The 16,299-nt window shown below is 47.1% G+C and overlaps 2 protein-coding genes and 1 long non-coding RNA gene across 5 annotated transcripts in view; 2 read left to right on the top strand and 1 right to left on the bottom strand.

Moving 5' to 3' along the window:
• LOC112319594 (radial spoke head 10 homolog B) overlaps positions 1–8,633 on the top strand; it is a 33,152-nt gene extending 24,519 nt beyond the window's left edge. The window contains exon 17 of the mRNA XM_045185017.3: positions 8,272–8,633. Coding sequence (XP_045040952.2) covers positions 8,272–8,294 — 23 coding nt within the window. The 3' untranslated portion in view covers positions 8,295–8,633. The remainder of the gene's footprint in view (positions 1–8,271) is intronic.
• CCZ1 (CCZ1 homolog, vacuolar protein trafficking and biogenesis associated) lies at positions 125–15,808 on the bottom strand. 2 transcript variants are annotated; one of them, XM_045185019.2, is made up of 15 exons: positions 15,679–15,808; positions 14,625–14,722; positions 14,438–14,531; positions 14,035–14,112; positions 13,593–13,640; positions 12,782–12,865; positions 11,280–11,455; positions 10,049–10,130; positions 9,367–9,428; positions 8,628–8,739; positions 5,734–5,767; positions 4,963–5,080; positions 1,938–2,096; positions 1,546–1,724; positions 125–467 (listed from the first exon to the last, which is right to left on the bottom strand). In XM_045185019.2, exons 1-15 carry the CDS (start codon positions 15,784–15,786, stop codon positions 412–414), a joined length of 1,488 nt encoding a protein of 495 aa, XP_045040954.1. In that variant the 5' UTR covers positions 15,787–15,808; the 3' UTR covers positions 125–411. The 2 variants fall into 2 exon arrangements, with proteins under 2 accessions (XP_045040954.1, XP_024432737.1); XM_024576969.3 differs by having other exon boundaries at positions 1,546–1,673.
• LOC123478333 (uncharacterized) overlaps positions 11,421–16,299 on the top strand; it is a 27,102-nt gene continuing 22,223 nt past the window's right edge. For both annotated transcript variants that reach the window (XR_008427046.2, XR_008427045.2), the window contains exons 1-2: positions 11,421–12,567; positions 15,384–15,986. This is a non-coding gene — a long non-coding RNA (uncharacterized lncRNA). The remainder of the gene's footprint in view (positions 12,568–15,383; positions 15,987–16,299) is intronic.

Below are 16,299 nucleotides of genomic sequence, written 5' to 3'. Positions count from 1 at the left end.
GGGGAGGGACCTCAACTCTGTGAAGCTGCAGCTGCTACAATATCCCCCAGGATGAGCCAGGGACCCACTGGCCAGTGTGGTCTGCAAACAGGCAACAGGAGAGAGACTCAATGCAAAACCAGAATTTTAAAAACTAACAATTTATTAGTCTTATTTTCCAGTAAAATATTCACATAATGTCAAAAGAATGGAATGATAGAGATGTAGCCAACTACCTTTAACTAATTCCACATAAATATTTAAAATCTAAAAACTCCAGGGGATCATCAGACTGAGTAGAAATCTGATTCTTCAAAGCAAGTATTGCTTTACTGTTGTCAGAATCCAGTCAATAATATGACCAGCGACCGCAGTGGTAAAGGAAACGCTTGCTGAGCTGTTTGCTAAACGCTGTCTCAGGGAGCCTGTCGGTCAGTCCAAGAAGAATATGTTGTTGAACTGCGTCGCACAGAGTTTCTTCACCTCTTCTGCAAAAAGAACGGACAACAGTGAGGAAGGAAGAGAGCGCTTCACTTACAGGTTGGATGACATCTGTTAGTGCCTAAATTCTTCTGGGTATGGTTGGGAATAAGTAAATGTCTTCATTAACTCAGATCTTATTTCTAAGAAGCTGGGTAAGAAGTGTTAACAAACAGAGAGAGAAAGAGCCCAGCGTGCCCACAAGACTTCAGTGCTATTTAAGAGACACACTGCTTCTTTGCGCCTAAGAGGACGCAAACCCAGCACCCGAAGAGCTGAAGACGCCCACGGGTCAGGGGTTGGGAGCAGAACTTCTAAAATCTTGAGAGCTCTGGGGCACAGCACAAGGCTCCAGCTGCCACCTTGCACCGTGGGTCAGGGGCTTCTGAGACATCACTGTCCGACTCAGCCCCCACTGTACTGAGCCGTGTCTTCACTGAGGTTTCTGATCACGCAACCACTCGTGTGCTAATAAAAGAAAAATGTGATAGGCTCCAGAGGGTACGTGCAGGAAAAAACCTCACACCTCACTTTTCTTACAGGTGGCACTTGGGGTGCATTGCCACACCCCAACTGTCCGCTCTGTCAAAGGCTCTGGGGCACAGGGACAGTGACACCCCCTTCCCTCCAGGGCAACAGAGCTGCCTGGATCACACATGGCAGCTGTCTGGAGCACACCGTGCGCAGAGCCAGCCCAGCCCTGCAGCTGTTACCCTGCTCTGCACAGAGAGGTGGCTGTGAAGCCAAACGTGGAGTCTCATCACAGGAAAGGAGGATAACCTCGCCTACACAGTGTGGGAAGCCACGGGACCTTTTTCCCTTTTGCGTTAGGAAAAGTAATTTTCTTTTGGCCATTGTCATGTTTCCTGTGACACAGGAAAGTTTTTCACACACTTTTTTGAGGCGCTAAAGCTACAGAAAAACACAGAATGGATCAAACGGATTCCTTTAAGCAACAGAGTAGCATCTGCTTAAAATCTCAACTGCCATGATGGCCTCCGCAGCCTGTTTCTCAGTGCAGGGAAAAGACTAGTTTTTAAACAGAGGAAGCACTAAAATGCTGCCAAGGTACCAAATCCTAGTTACCATTTACTTCAATCAGGTTGGCGTTTTTCTGATTCAAAATCACATAGAGCTCCCGCTGATCAGACTTCTTCCCGACAACCCAGTAATCACTCATGGCTTTCACAATGATTTCCTCGTCTTCGTCCACCCTGCAAGACAGGAGTTTCACAGTGCAATCCTTTAGTACCGACAGAGCCAGGCTGTGGAAACAAACAATCCTAAATCAGAAACAGGAAGCTTTCGTCATTGGAGAAGTTCAGGGAGTCACGGGAGAGTGACCGGGGACATCTGGGCGTAACGACCCATCTGGAAGTGGCACCAGAAGCCCTGGGCCCTGGGTTTGGGAGCCAATTCCTCTAATGTCACCGTTCTCGTCAGAAAGGGGACAAAGTCTGAGAGGCGGTGAGCGTTACCTCGTGAAGTCACTGTTGATGTCACCCAGGATCTTCATTAAATCCGGATGGACAGACGTCAGGGACACACTGGGGGTCTTCCTCATGTGAATTGTGCTCTTCTCCGCCAAGTTCATATGGTTGAAGTAGATAAACTTAAACTGGGGCTCCTTTTCAGACCTGTGGACACAAACCAGTGGAATGGTAACATCCTGAAAGAATGGCCCCGGCTCCACGACATCATTCAAACTTCACTCCAGGTGGTGGAGCCTGCATTTCCGACGGCTGGGCCTTCAAGTTGAGAATCTCGGTTAAGGTGGAACAGGCTCTTCATTCGTTAGCGACTCACTTGACATCTGTGAAGTATTCAACGTGATGGAATTTTCCAGAGTGCTACAGTGTATTTTTTTTTAAAACAAAAATATTTAAACCATTTTATGATTTTTCCCAATAGCCATATAGTGTTTTATAAACAGCAATCACTTGGTTATTCCCTGAATTTTTTGTAAAAAATGCAAACTAAATCGGTACAGGCCATTTATCCTGTAGTGGAGGTCAGCAAACGACAGCCCTGGGGCCACACATGGCCGCTCTTCTATATGAAGTTTTACTGGACCATGGCTGCACCCACATGCACATGTTACTCTCCAGGGCTGCTTCCACACCAACAATAATCAATCAGTTGCAACACATACGGCCCACCAAGTCTGAAATGCTTACTAACTGGACCTGGTATTGACAAAAGCACCGATGCGGGGAGAACGGCTTCTGTGAGAGCCTTCCTCACGGCCTTGCAGACTGCAGGTGAACTAACGATTTAGACAGAAGACAAAACCAGGCAAGTACCAGAGGTGAACACGGGATTTCTTGTAATATCGGGGGAGAAAGCCCCAAGATAGATGCTAAAGACAGAAATTAAAGGCAGTGATCAACCAAACTGTCCATCCACACATCCCAAACTTGTGTCATGAAAGGGAGTGAAGTCGAAGTTAAGGAAAGCATCCGCGCCCAGCCGGGTGGGTGTGACACTGAGTCCCGAGGAGAAAAGACAAAGCTCTCCAACGGAAAGGGCCAAAGCACACAGGTGGCAATTCTCAGAAGAGGCGAAGTGCCAGCGCACAGACGGAGGGGTGCCCAACTCGGTGTCACCTCTCCGACTGTCTCGGACAGAGCTCGCGGGAAGGTGGGCTGGCAGTGCAGATGGCTGCCCCCTTGTGCATCGTGAACACGCACCCCTCTGCCCCAATTCCAGCGACTTCTCCTGAGGGTCTAGGCAGATGCATGTCCCAGATTGTTCGGTACGGAACGGTTCGTAATACCAGCAGCTGTCACCCGGGCGCCCGTTCAGTGGGAGAATGATCAAACAGACAGAACACCTCTGTCCAATTAAATACCATGAAGCCATTTCAGGGAATAAGGTAGATTCCATATTCACTGGTGTCAAAGGACACTTATGCCATATGTTTTTTAAAGCTACAGATTTATAGCATGATATATTTTTAAAAACCCACTAGTAAAAAAACACTGTGTCTGTGTCACTGTGTTTAGATATGTGTACAAGTCTAGAAAGCCAGAAGCCAAGTGAGATTTCCAATATTTATATTTCTGAATTGAAAAATGAAGAGCAGAAATTATTCACAAAAAAGGAGGAAATTTAAAAGTAATTGAACTGCAAGTCCTTGAGCAGAAAAAACCAAGGCATCACACAGATTAATAGAAAGTGAAGACCAAACCAACCTGCTTTGTGCCCATCCTTCAAGGGGTGGCCCAGTTCCCTAGGGAGCATTACAAGGGCTGCAGTTCGTGGACGGGACGTCAGCACTCAGCATCACACCCTGAGCACTGACCTCGGGGCACTTCTCCAGTAGGGGCTGTGGAGGAAACAGGCCGCATACCCCCACCCCCTACCCCGGCCCTGGACTGGGCCCTGGAAGCGAAGCTGCCGCTGGGGTCCTCCTTTCCTCCCTCAGCGCTGCCCCTCACTCCCCTGGGACAGGAATTCTGGAGGTTTATTGGTGAAGTAGAAGGTGCCTGACAGCGAGCTTACCCCTGGACATGTGCTGATGAGCGACCGGAAATTCGTCACGTCTACTGACAGCACACACAGAACAGCCAACACGGCCAGTGACCTCCCAGGGGTGGGGACAGCGGTAACTACACATGATCACTCTCTACTTAGAATGTGTGTGACCCAAAACAGGTTTAACTCACTTAGGAAAAAATGGAATGATGAAGCAGCACTTTGAAAACATAGTTTGGCCACTTTCCTTCCTTGGTGGTATCTTTTCCAAAACTAAGTGAGCTGTCGACAGCAGCGCTCCGCACTGACACAGGACCTGGCCGGCTTCCCCAGCAGCCTGGAGCAGCTGCTCTCCAGGCTGGTGCTCATACGGGACCATGTACTATACACACAAGGGCATTTTAGTAGCTTCTCAAGCACGTGGAAGTCCACAGGAAGAGGGCTTTTATTTCTCAAAGAACTGTCCATCTGCTCACTTTATTGACAGTGATGAGACTTCACACAGAGACGCAAGTAGGAGGAGGTTCAATGACTTTTCACAGTGTTCTCAAACCAAGAAGAGTTTCACCTTGAGTCTCCTGGTGCTGAGAGCCCTTAGGCCGCCAGGCTCAGCACCAATGCCCAAAGGGCTTCCCGAACAGCCAGCCTCGCCCTATACATTTCTGCAAAGGGCTTGCAGACTATACAAAGCAAAACCCTACTGGTGACTACTGCCAGTGTGAACTTCACAACCTGGGCTGGTCACGTGGGATGTCAGATGGTATGCACAAGGCCAAGGCCACAGGCACAGGAAGCCCACCTCAGCCCACACGCTGAAGCCACAATCAGGACAGCCAGCCCCGAGCACCCACGTGGGGCAAACATTCAGGAGCAGGTCCCCAGACAGCTTTGGAAGCACACTGCTGTTCTCTGGACGCAGAGCAAACGTGAACGTTAACACCGTCCACATTCTCAAGGAAAACCACCCGTATTCTTCTAAACCCAGTTGGAAGATGCTTGAAAGTGAACACAAAACAGAGTACAAACCCAGACACTCTTTTGTTGACGTTAAATTGCTCACAGATGTCAGAAGCCAGCACCGTGAGCTGGGGCCCCACAATGCTGTCCAATCTTCGGCAAAAATCCAACGTCGGCTGTACCGAGGCTAGCAAGTAATGTAAAGAATACCAGTAAGTGTTAAAACATTTTAATATTTTGTGTTAAAAAGGTCAATATTCATTGCACTGTCTTAAGAATAACTTTGCCATCCTTACTGAACTAACAATTCAAATTAAACTTTTACCAGATCTGGAAGATAAATGATCTGATCTCCCTGCCCACCCCCTCCCCCAAACAGAAGAGAAACAGAAGAATCAAAATCAGTTATACTTCAGATAAAAAAAACCCCACCAAAGCCCTTTCTCACTGTGAATGTTGATTTAAGCATGTCCTGTGGGACAGAACGTTGGCTGTCTACCCCAGGTAGACATGAGGAGGTCAAATATTTAACAATGCACAGCACTCGGGCCACGTGTGGCACTTTTAAGTATGACCTCGTCTAATTCTCAAGGCTACCTGTGAGACAGGTGCTACTGTTAGCATTGCATCATCAGGAGGCACAGAGAGGTGCCCGGGCCCTGCCACCACCAAGTGGGAACACCAGGACTTGCAGCGGTCTCAGACAGGGCACAGTGCTGAGGGTGGCCTCTGTGCTGCTTGTGACAACACATCTGTCACCCAGGAACAGAGAGCAGCCAGCTGCGAGGGAAAGGCTTACTTATCATCCAAGGCCGCCGCCAGGTGCAGGTGTGTACCTACCATCGATCATGAAGCACACGGCTGCACTCATGGCCTGGGAGGAGGAAACAAAGCAGAATCACACACTGGTGCGAGGAGAAGGCTTGCTAAGCGGCAGGGCCCTTGTCTGACTCCTTGTCTGATTTGGACAGATCGACGTTACAGAGACATTTTTTAGTCAACTGGAGAAATCTGGACATGAACTGCCTATCAGATGATATTAAGGAAGAACTGTTTCGTCACGCATGAAAACAGCGTGGTAGGCACATGGACGTCCCTGTTCGTCAGAGATGCAAACTGAAGTGTTTGTGAGTAAAGTGGCATAGTGATTTACAGTGCTCTAGCAAAGAAAATTATATGTGTATAGCATGCATTCCCGTACACATGTATATATGTGCAGCTATGTGTATGCGTGTGCACACATGTGACATGATTTAGTGTTCTAGCAAAGAAAAATTACACACACATGGTATGTGTGCCCATACACGTGTGCACGTGCACATTATGCCATGCATGCACACACACGCGTGATGTGATCCACAGTGCTCAAGCAAAATACATACATAACCATGTACAGCTGATACACATGTGCACATACGCTTGTGCATACATGTGTGCACACACATGTGGCATGACTTATAGTGCTCTAGCAAAAAAACGTGTACATGTGTAGAAAATGTTACCCTTTTATCTTTCCTGAAGCAAGTCAGGATGAATTAGTCACTGCATAAGTAACAAAATAAAATAAAATGCTCTGGCCAAAAAAATGCAGATAAGACAGATGAAAGATCAGCATCTTGCTAATTAATTAGGCTGTGTGATGGGCACCTGGGGATTCATTATTCTAGTCTATTTTTGTGTATATTTGACAATTTCCCCCAACCCAGTGAAAAACCCCAGCTAATTAATGTCACCTTGTGTCATATTATAGCAAACACTGAGGTCATGACATTAGCAAGTACCAGCAACCTACAGCAACCAAGACTATAAATAAATTAACCAAAAACATTTAAATCTATCCAAGCAAAGTACAGTGTTAAAAAAAAGTCAAACCAAAGAGACAGCTTTATAATAAAAAAAAGCAACAGAGGTCTTTTGCCTCCTGTCCCCACCGGCCACCACTTCTAACCGTTCTAGAGAGCACAGCTGTACCTTTAGACCTCGTCCTGACGTCCTCCTCTGCCTCCCTCCTCCCCGAAGTGTAGAGCCACTCTGGTCCTCCACTGGTCACCCTGCAGCCCCAAGGGGCTCACTTCTCGTGCCACCAGCCACAGGCACAAGCTCCTGAGTTGCTAACTTTCTGAATAAGGAGGACATTTAGGTCCCCACCTGTTCGCCCCCTTCCGCCTCTCAACGTCTTGTCAGCTGTAATTGTTCTGATGCGGTGACAGTGAACATCTACACTATTTTGTGACTGATCAGAACTATTACTTGCCTACAAACAGGTCACACAATTGGTGGCTTACAGGCCAGTCCCACCTGGTATGCGCTGCTTTATGTGTCAAATAATTCTGAATCGGACGGCAACTAGTTTTCTACCAAATTCCCATTTCCAGCCTCTCTCAAAGTATCAGGTCATGTGGGGCGCTGGCCCTGTGCTCTGAGGGACGACCCAGTGGGTCTGAGCAGCTGGCCACTCTGAGGGTCGCATTCAGCAGCGTTCCCCACGGAAGCCCCATCCCACTTGCTCGCCTTATGCCTACTATCGGCAGGGTTCCCGCAGGCATGCGTGTAGATTTTTTTAAATGTACCTTTTTGGTCTCTATTTGAAAACCTGAATTTCAAGTACATGTATTTGACAAGTATACAGACAGGACAATGAACCCCCTGCACTGTCACTTCCCCAAGTCACGTCAAGGACAACGGTGCCCTGCCTGTCTCCCCACATACTCCGTCTCCGATCCCCTCGTGTGATCGCCCACGTTTCAGCAGGTGTCTATCAAAGACACGGGCTCTGAGAAGCACCCCCAGAGTAGTGGCGGGAGGCGCTCCAGACTCCGCTGACACACCAATATGGGAGAAAATTATAAAAAAACATTATTTAAATTTCCAGAGGGAAATTGTCGGAGGGCAGACAGCAAATCGAGGAAGGTTTATTCACGAGAGCCTACTGAATCTTAATATTTATTGCTTTATAGCTGTAAACATATATACTAAAAAGATCAGTAACCTCAACTTCCATCTTAAAACCTATGCTGTTACGGCATCATTTCTCTTCCTTTTTTTTAAAGATTTCCTTTATTTACTTTTTAGAGAGAAGGGAAGGGGGAGAAACATCCATCGGTTACTTCCCACATGCACTCCGACCAAGGACCAAACCCACAACCCAGGTGTGTGCCTGACCGGGATCGACCTGGTGACCTTTTGCTTTGCGTGATGACGCCCAGCCCACTGAGCCACTCCAGTCAGGGCTTACAGCATCATTCTAAGCCTTTTAAAAATGAAAACATAATCGTACCCTCAGGTGGGAAAGAAGACAAATGCTCAGCCTTTTTTCCTGAACCAAAACCGCCTTTAACATAAATACACCAACTCTAACATAAACATGTATCCTTACAGGACAATCTCCTGACAGACACTGAGGCTGTCCTCACGGAATGAGCAAGCCCTGGGCTTTCAGACCCGAGCAAAGGCAAGTTCACTGCCGTGTGGGCAGGCCCATGGTGCAGGGCGTCTACCTGAACACGCAGGACACCACAGCCTTGCACGGTTCCTCTTCGTGAGTAACGAACTCCTGCACAGGAGCTGAAAATACACTTCCGAGTCCGGAAGAGCACCCGTGCTGGGTTTTACAGGAATTACCCCTTCCAGCTTCTGAGAAACATTTGAGAGGTCTGCATACCTACTGTGCACACACACGAGGCAAGTTTACTTCAGTATTAATTTGGAGCCCTGGAGAGAAAAGCTGTTGTTACCTTATAAACGATTAAATGGAGGGCTTCGTAAGTGTCGTCGGTATTTACAAAGATTTTGGGGAATCTGCATTTTGCTTCTGGATCATTAAGGTTCAAGGGTCCAGTCAGAAATCTGAGAAGGAAGCACAGAGATGACTCGATTCAACTAGGAGGATTAGAAACAGGAGCACGCACGGTGGAGCACAGTGGGTTTACAGTCGTGAGTCTGAGAAACACAGTCCGTTCTTGTTACTTATTATTGTACAATTTTCCACACAAGCAGCTGTGAACCTACTTTTGTTCTACCCCGTATAAACGCAGTACATTCCTACTTAAAATGCAGCCTTTTTTTTTTTTTTTTACACAAGCTAGACATTGCTTGGAAATCACCAAATCAGCCCTGGCTGGTATAGCTCAGTGGATTGGGTGCCTGCCTGCAAAGCAAGGGTTCAATTCCCAGTCAGGGCACAGGCCTGGGTTGCTGACCAGGTCCCCAGTAGGGGGGCTGTGAGAGGCAACCACACGCTGATGTTTCTCTCCCTCTCTTTCTCCCTCCCTTCCCCTCTAAAAATAAATAAAATAAAATCTTTTAAAAAACCCCACCAAATCATATTTTAAAAAGTAATAGTTTTAATTCATTGGAAACTAGAGAATTCCTCTGCTGATAAAACAGCACAAAGGTAATTCAGTGTTTATGATTTTATCTTTACCAAAAATATAATAAAACCCAACACTGTGTGTCAGAGAATAGAAGTCCTACCTTCCGTAGTGTTGAAGATTTCCTGGCATTTCTGCCCTTATGGGAGAATCCCTTCCTGCCAACTGTAAACAAATTTAACGTTGAGAAATTACTTATTTGAATGTCTGCTTTCAAAGCTTTAAAAAAGCATTATTCCCATCTTCCAGTTGGCTCCACGCCACTTTTCTGTATCAATTTCCCATATTCGTCCCCACCAAAAACAAGGGAGGGAATCAGAACTAATTTTAACCAGAGCAACCGTAACGTAACTTCACTGTGCTATGTACTGATCTAGTTCTTTTACAGCAGTAACTGAAACCTCCCACGTGGTTAACGCATGCTAAGCAATGACATAAATTACTCAGCTTCATCTCATCTCACCCCTGTGGGGAATACTCTCTTCCTATTTTCTAGATGTGGACACTGAAGTTCATAGGTGTTCACCAACCCACAGAACGCGTGAGTAGAAGGGCCAGGTGCCACACCCAAGCCTCTGACAGCGAAGTCCCTGCCTTCTGCCAGGACAGCATGCCTCCTCCCAGACTTCTGTTGTGTAGCGCATTCCCAGGTTCTTTTGCTGAAGTTATACTAGTTCCATGTGCGTAAGAAAATCCAAATCCAACCGTCGTGTTAGCTAACGCTGTAACGTACATACATACACGCACATGAGTCTATCGAGAGAGACCCTAGTGCCCAACCATACCTCGGGTTCGATATGCCGCGGAAACAGAGATGTAGTGAGGTATTTGTACAGGATCCGCATGTCATCTTGTTCCAGTCCACTCCTGAAACATCCCAAGTGCACTGCGTTAGGACGCACGACCTCCAGGGGGGCCCTCTTGCTCCAGGAGCGTATCCTTCCTCCCTCCGAGTTTGTGGGCGCGTCAGGAGCTCGGACTCTTAGCGTCCTCTCTCTGACAGGGCACCGAGGCCCATGGACTCGGGCCCCTCCCCTTCCCTCCCTATCCCTGTGGCTGGGTGCAGCCTTCCCAGTGCCTCCTCTAATTTCCTTTTTTAAATATCCTCACCCGAGGACATGTTCACTGATTTTAGAGAGAGAGGAAGAAAGAGAAAAAGAAGACTAAAAGAGCAGAAAAACCGATCAGTTGCCTCCCGTACATGCCCCTTCTGGGGACTGAACCCACAACCTGGGTGTGTGCCCTGACCAGGGACTAAACCTGCAACCTTTTGGTTTACAGGACCACTCGGCAACCAACCAAGCCACCAGGCGGGGAACCACCCGCAAAGCCTATCTGCGGAGGGAGTGACTCCTTCAACTTCCACTCTGCTACCCTAGTGTGAATGTCACAGAAGACAGCTAGGGCAGAGTCAGTTATTATGATGGGAAATTGCCTAATAAACAATTTGTTAGGTAAAAAAGGTGTGTTTTCATCTGGAATTTGTTTTCAAAATGAATTCTCCTGAAAACTCATCAACTTGTTTAACGAACGGATTCAAGTACCTTTAGAGCAGCCTGTTTTCCTTCCTAAAACGGAGCCACTGGCTTTCAGCCGGAGAGGGGACAGGTTTCAGCAGGCTGTTATTGCCTTTCCTGTCAGCTGAACTGAGGTTTTAGTGTTAAAATATTGCTGCGCCCCTAAGGGAAAAACGCGGGACCCTGTCCACACAAACACGCAGGCTGAACCCGGAGCACCACAGCAGCTGCCGGAGGCTCCCGGCCAGTTCCCTCTGAGCCCTACATCTAACCTGATAGCATTTTCTCCACCTTTCATGGAACCAGTTTTAAAACCCCATTTGGTAATTTTAACCCAAATCACCCCAGTTTTGGTTTAAATGATGACCGCTGTATTTGGTATTTGACAGTATGTGTACGGTGCTTCCTGCGTTGCCCCCTTGCTGTTGGCTTCAGCTGGACAGCCCGCTGGCACCCAGGCCTGCCTGCCCTCCCACGCCACGCCTCACCGGGTACCTACCAGATGAGTTGGTCATTGTAGAGGAAGGCAGTGTACTTGACTATGCTCAGGCTTTCCTCCATTCTGTTAATAAAGGACTGGATTTTCAGGTAGGTCATTTTGTCCAGCGGGAAGAAGCTGATCCCACCAAAAATGTCAAGCAGATCGCACGACTGCAGATGCAAGGTTTGCAGATACTGCAGGGAAAGAAAAGGGCGTGGCATTTCCCGGTGAGTCGCGGAACACAGTGCGCTCGGCGCCTGAACACGGTCCGAGCTAACCTGCAGCACAGCGCCCCCACACCAGCCAACAGCACGCCGACAGGCCAGCGGGGCCGTGAGCCACGGGCCCCTGGGTCTGAATCAGTACCGATTTCATAGAAGAGTTCAAACACAGCTGGTCGGTATTTACTCAGTACTGTGTTTTAGCTCTGGGAAACAGTTAATTCCTTATATTACTGCTCCTGAAGGGAGGCTGGCCTCATCAGGAGTCCCAAGAGTAGTGTCACAGTTGTCCTTCAGTGCTGCCTTACACTACCGTCATGCTCAAAGGACACGCGGTCAATTGTGCCCACTCGTGGGTAGAAAAGCAGCAAACACAAGAACAGGAGTCGGGAGATGGTACGACAGTGTGTAATCACGGTCAGTAAAGCGAACAAACAAACAAGGAAAGCGATTCACAAAAACAGTCATTCAAAAACTGGGATCAAAGGTAGTGCAGGGAGAAAGTGCATGGAGAATTAGCCCTCTAAGACAAACGAAATTCGAACAGAGGTTGGGTGAGATGTGCGGAGTTTAATTTACAGTGAGGGAGAATCAGGGTCATTCTTTTCAGGGCCGTTCGTGCGTCTCTGGGGAAAGTCACACTGGTAACCACCAATGTGATCAAGTCGGTGCCGCTTTTACCTTCAGTAAACACAGATTACGCCTGTTTAGTGAACAGAGTCAGTCCACTAGAATGTGCAGCCCCGTGAAGAGTTTACATTTTACGAATTAACCAACCCACCACACAATAACTTCACTTTTGGGTAAGCTCACTCTGATGGATGCAGTGGGAGGAGGGATGAAGCTGAAAGATGTCTCAATATGCTTTAAGGCAGCGGTCCCCAACCTTTTTGGCACCAGGGACGGGTTTTGTGGAAGACAGTTTTTCCATGGACCAGGTGAGGGGGTTGGGGGAGGATGGTTCTGGGATCGTGCAAGCACATTACATTCAAGCTCTTCTCCTGCTGTGCAGCCCAGTTCCGGAGCGGTACCAGCCTGTAGCCCAGAGGTCGGGGACCACTGCTTTAACGAGCTGTGCACCAATGGTAAGACGCCCTACTCCTACCACAAGGTTAGAAAATGAGTCAAGAGTGCTAGCCTAACGAGTTTTCTCACTGGGCAGGTTTCACCACAGTGCATCTCAGGCTGCCACTTTCAAGTTCTGGGTTCTCTGTACGTGGGAAAGAAACTTGTCTGTGTATTTCTCCAAAGGTCTGTCTGAACACTACCAAGATTGTAAATAAAATTAAAAATACTTACCCGATGGAAGAATTTCTCTAATCTTTCTTTTAGGAGCTTGACACCCCCATCTTCCATGGCTCTCAGAAAGGTACCATTGAAAAGCTGATGGTGTGAAAGGTTTTAAAATGTCAATTTGCTGTGCCCTTCAAGTACCCGGTAGGACAAGTTCTCCTTGCACTTTTAGATTAATTAATTCAACTTATTTAACCCCCCAGTTCCTTTTCAGTATAGAATATGTTCACACGAGAAAGCAGGAGTTACAAAATAAGTCACCAAAAGTTAACACACTGTGAAGTGATGTAATTTTTACAAAGTCACCCAATTATTTTGGGCATGTTTTTAACCTCAATGCATACCCAGGTTTGACTTTACGTAAATATCACCCGACTTCTTAAACCACACAGTGTGTGTTTTCCTCGAGAACACGGACTGTCTTGTTCCCAGTGGGGACACATTCCTAGGACAAGGCCCGGAGTAGAGAAGGGCTCAGGGCTCAGTGAGTAAGTGTACGCACACACTCAACACTCGGTGAGTAAGTGTACGCACACACTCAACACTCGGTGAGTAAGTGTACGCACACACTCAACACTCGGTGAGTAAGTGTACGCACACACTCCTCAACACTCGGTGAGTAAGTGTACGCACACACTCCTCAACACTCGGTGCGTAAGTGCACGCACACACTCAACACTGTTCCGAAGGCCCCATAATTTCCTCCCCTAAAGCAGATACACAGTCACCTGGCAGACATCTCAAGGATTATTTTTAAGCAACCCCTGGAAGGAGGGGTGACTGGCTGGATCCGTTTCAGAAACAATGTCGCACTCACCTTGTACATGCTGTAGCACTGCTGGAGCACTGAACTGTAGACCTTGTCCTACAAACACAAAGACAGAACGCAAATCTCAAGACGAAAGGCAAAAGTTCTGTTACGTGGCAGAGAGACAGTGACTCTTGGCCACGCAATATGCTGCTTATAAACGCGGTCCCACAATAGTGGGTGAAGACAATGGTGGTGTTTAAATCACTGAGAGAAACCAGCGAGCCTAATTTTGGGAGGGACTTAAACATAGACCATTAGTAGGAAGAATTAGGGAGGCAGGGTACGTACAGTTTTATAAGACTGTACTATTGTAAACAGTAGACAGGCAACCTCACTCTGTGTACCCTGAGAAGTTCTGCAACGTAGCTTAAAATGGACCAAGCAAGTCACTGAACATATTTACTAATACATTTTTTTCCTAAAAATACAAAATAAAAATTGACATTACCAACAACTCCTCCTCTTGGTATTCAACAACTGGTTTTCCATCTTTACTCTGCTTTTCAATTATAGGATTCCGAACAACCTACAAAATGTGATAAACTAAAATTATACAAAGATTCAATTATATGTTTTAAATTTTCCCCTAAATTTAAATATTTGAACATGTCACAACACCAAAAACACACTTCTTGAAACAGCTACAAGAACCAATACACTGAATAGGAGTTTGATTTTTTAAATTGCAATTTTTACAATTTTACTGTAATTTTACTTTGATGCAATAGCCAGAGGACTTTCCCTGGCTATTTCCCTGGCTAAGAATCTTTACTGCTAAAGATTCTTAGCAGTAACGACCACCTGCAACTTCACTCTACAAATTCAAACAGACACGCTGTGTGAGTAAATACCATGACCATCCAGAAATTTTCTTCTGGTTCGTTGAAGAACTGTCTGTTCTTCTGTGTATGTAAAGATTTTGCAGGTTTTGATGGACTGAAGGTCCTAAAAAGGTTAAAAGTATAGGTTGGGAACGTTTCCCCAGCTGAAGCTGTAAGAATTCACTGAGCTTTGCAGAAGCACATTTCAGGGCATTACCTTGTAAACTGTACAATGGCTTCACATAATCCAACATTTCTAATTTTTTCATTCTTCTCTACTTCATTTGGATAATAAAACAAAATTTTATTTTCTTCCTAAAGTAGGCACAAACAGAATCACAACATTAATAAAACATTTTTATCTTAGCTGTTGAAAATGCTGTTTATTGTCACCTCTCATGCCATATATGCTTCCGTCAAAAAACGGAACAAAACAAAACAAAAAAGCACTCCCAACCCAAAAAACCCTTTGTAGAAAAAGAATTTTCTTCTCACTGCATAAAACGCTCACCAGGCTGAAAGACAACTGTGGTTCTCCTTAAGTCACATGTCATCTGAAGTAGGACTAGACTATTATTCTGAAGCTCCATCTTTGGAGATCTTTTCTCATGATAATTTGTAATAAATACACCTACGCTTGTAAAAAAAAAAATTCTGTGTACGCGTGCGCACGTGCATAGACTTACAACTCCCTGCAAATTAAACGCTGCAGGTTCACGGACATTTAGACAGAAAGCCTCTAAAAGGACTGTGATTTGCTGCCAACAAAACCTAGCTCCGGACATCTTTAGAAGAAGTCACCGTCCCCACCTAAAACAAACACAAAACTCCTGGAACTTATTTCGTAATTCGGCAATCTTTCCGAGGGTCCTCCAAGTCTGCATTATCTCAGGGCTACAGTCCGCCGTTCTTGTTCCACGATTCGAGTCGGGGACTTGCAGTAACAAAGACACAAGCTCAATTTTAATCATTCCAGGACTGATGCAAAGAGAAGAGGCTCAACGCGTGTGAACCTCCATTCAATACACCGACACTGATCCGGGACCTGAAGCAGACCCTGCCTGCGCTGTCTAGCCCCGCCGTATCACCGGACCCGAGAGCACATCTAGCGCGTAGCAGACTCAGTGCCGCTGGAGGAGGACAAAGTGGCAGGTGCTTCTTGGTGCTGGGCGGGCCAGGGCCACCTCCCGGGCGCACCCCGCGATTCCCCCCCAACCCCGGTCCCTCCTCGACTGCCCGCTGACGCCCGCTCGCAGCCCCGCTTCGCTTACCTCTCCCTCGCGTGGCCCGAAAGTCGGATTGTAGATGAAGAAGCTCAGTAGAGCCGGCGGGAACTGCTTCTCTTGGGCTGCTCCGGTTCCGGATGCAGCCGCCGCCATCCCGGCCCGGCCCCCGCCTTGGGAACCTCTTTCTGCCGGTCCGAGACAGCCACCTCCAGGAAACCGCACTTCCGCCTCACTAGTGGTCGCCCCGGAAGTGGTCGTGGTCAGCCCGGAAGAATAAGCTACAGCCCAGCGTCCCCTTCTGGCGCGCCAGTGTGGCTTCGTTTCTGGGCAGATAGATGTTCCTTACGTGACAGGTAAGGTGGAGGTGGAATTGTTGTTGTTGTTGTTTGTGCCCATATTTCTGTCCTGGATAAAGGGGATGTCTACTTGTTTGAAGAAAAAGGAATGGAGCGTAGTATTTTGTAGAAGGAAGTGTGAAGGCGCAAAAGAAGCCCCTGAAAGAAACACGCACGTACACTCAGCTGCGATTTGCCCATCTTCATCCTTTACAGAGTCCCTTCGAACATTTAAGGTTTTTGTTTTATTTTTTTAATCCCAGTTTGAGAAACCTCAGGTGACCGCGGATCAAACCAAGCTCACAGGACTTTGCTCTTTACTTCAACTCGT

Source organism: Desmodus rotundus, chromosome 6, assembly GCF_022682495.2.
Source record: "Desmodus rotundus isolate HL8 chromosome 6, HLdesRot8A.1, whole genome shotgun sequence".
NCBI lineage: Eukaryota > Metazoa > Chordata > Mammalia > Chiroptera > Phyllostomidae > Desmodus > Desmodus rotundus.
This window is presented reverse-complemented; position numbering and strand designations above follow the sequence as displayed.

Excerpts from the sequence above, each read along its gene's own strand:
- CCZ1 (XM_045185019.2), bottom strand. The coding sequence starts at position 15,786 with ATGGCGGCGGCTGCATCCGGAACCGGAGCAGCCCAAGAGAAGCAGTTC. Across the intron at positions 2,097-4,962 it reads GTCAACAAAAGAGTGTCTGG|GTCTGAAAAGGAGCCCCAGT; the intron begins GTTTGTACTCTG and ends TTGTGTCCACAG. Across the intron at positions 1,725-1,937 it reads ATCAACAGTGACTTCACGAG|CCTGGCTCTGTCGGTACTAA; the intron begins GTAACGCTCACC and ends TTGTTTCCACAG.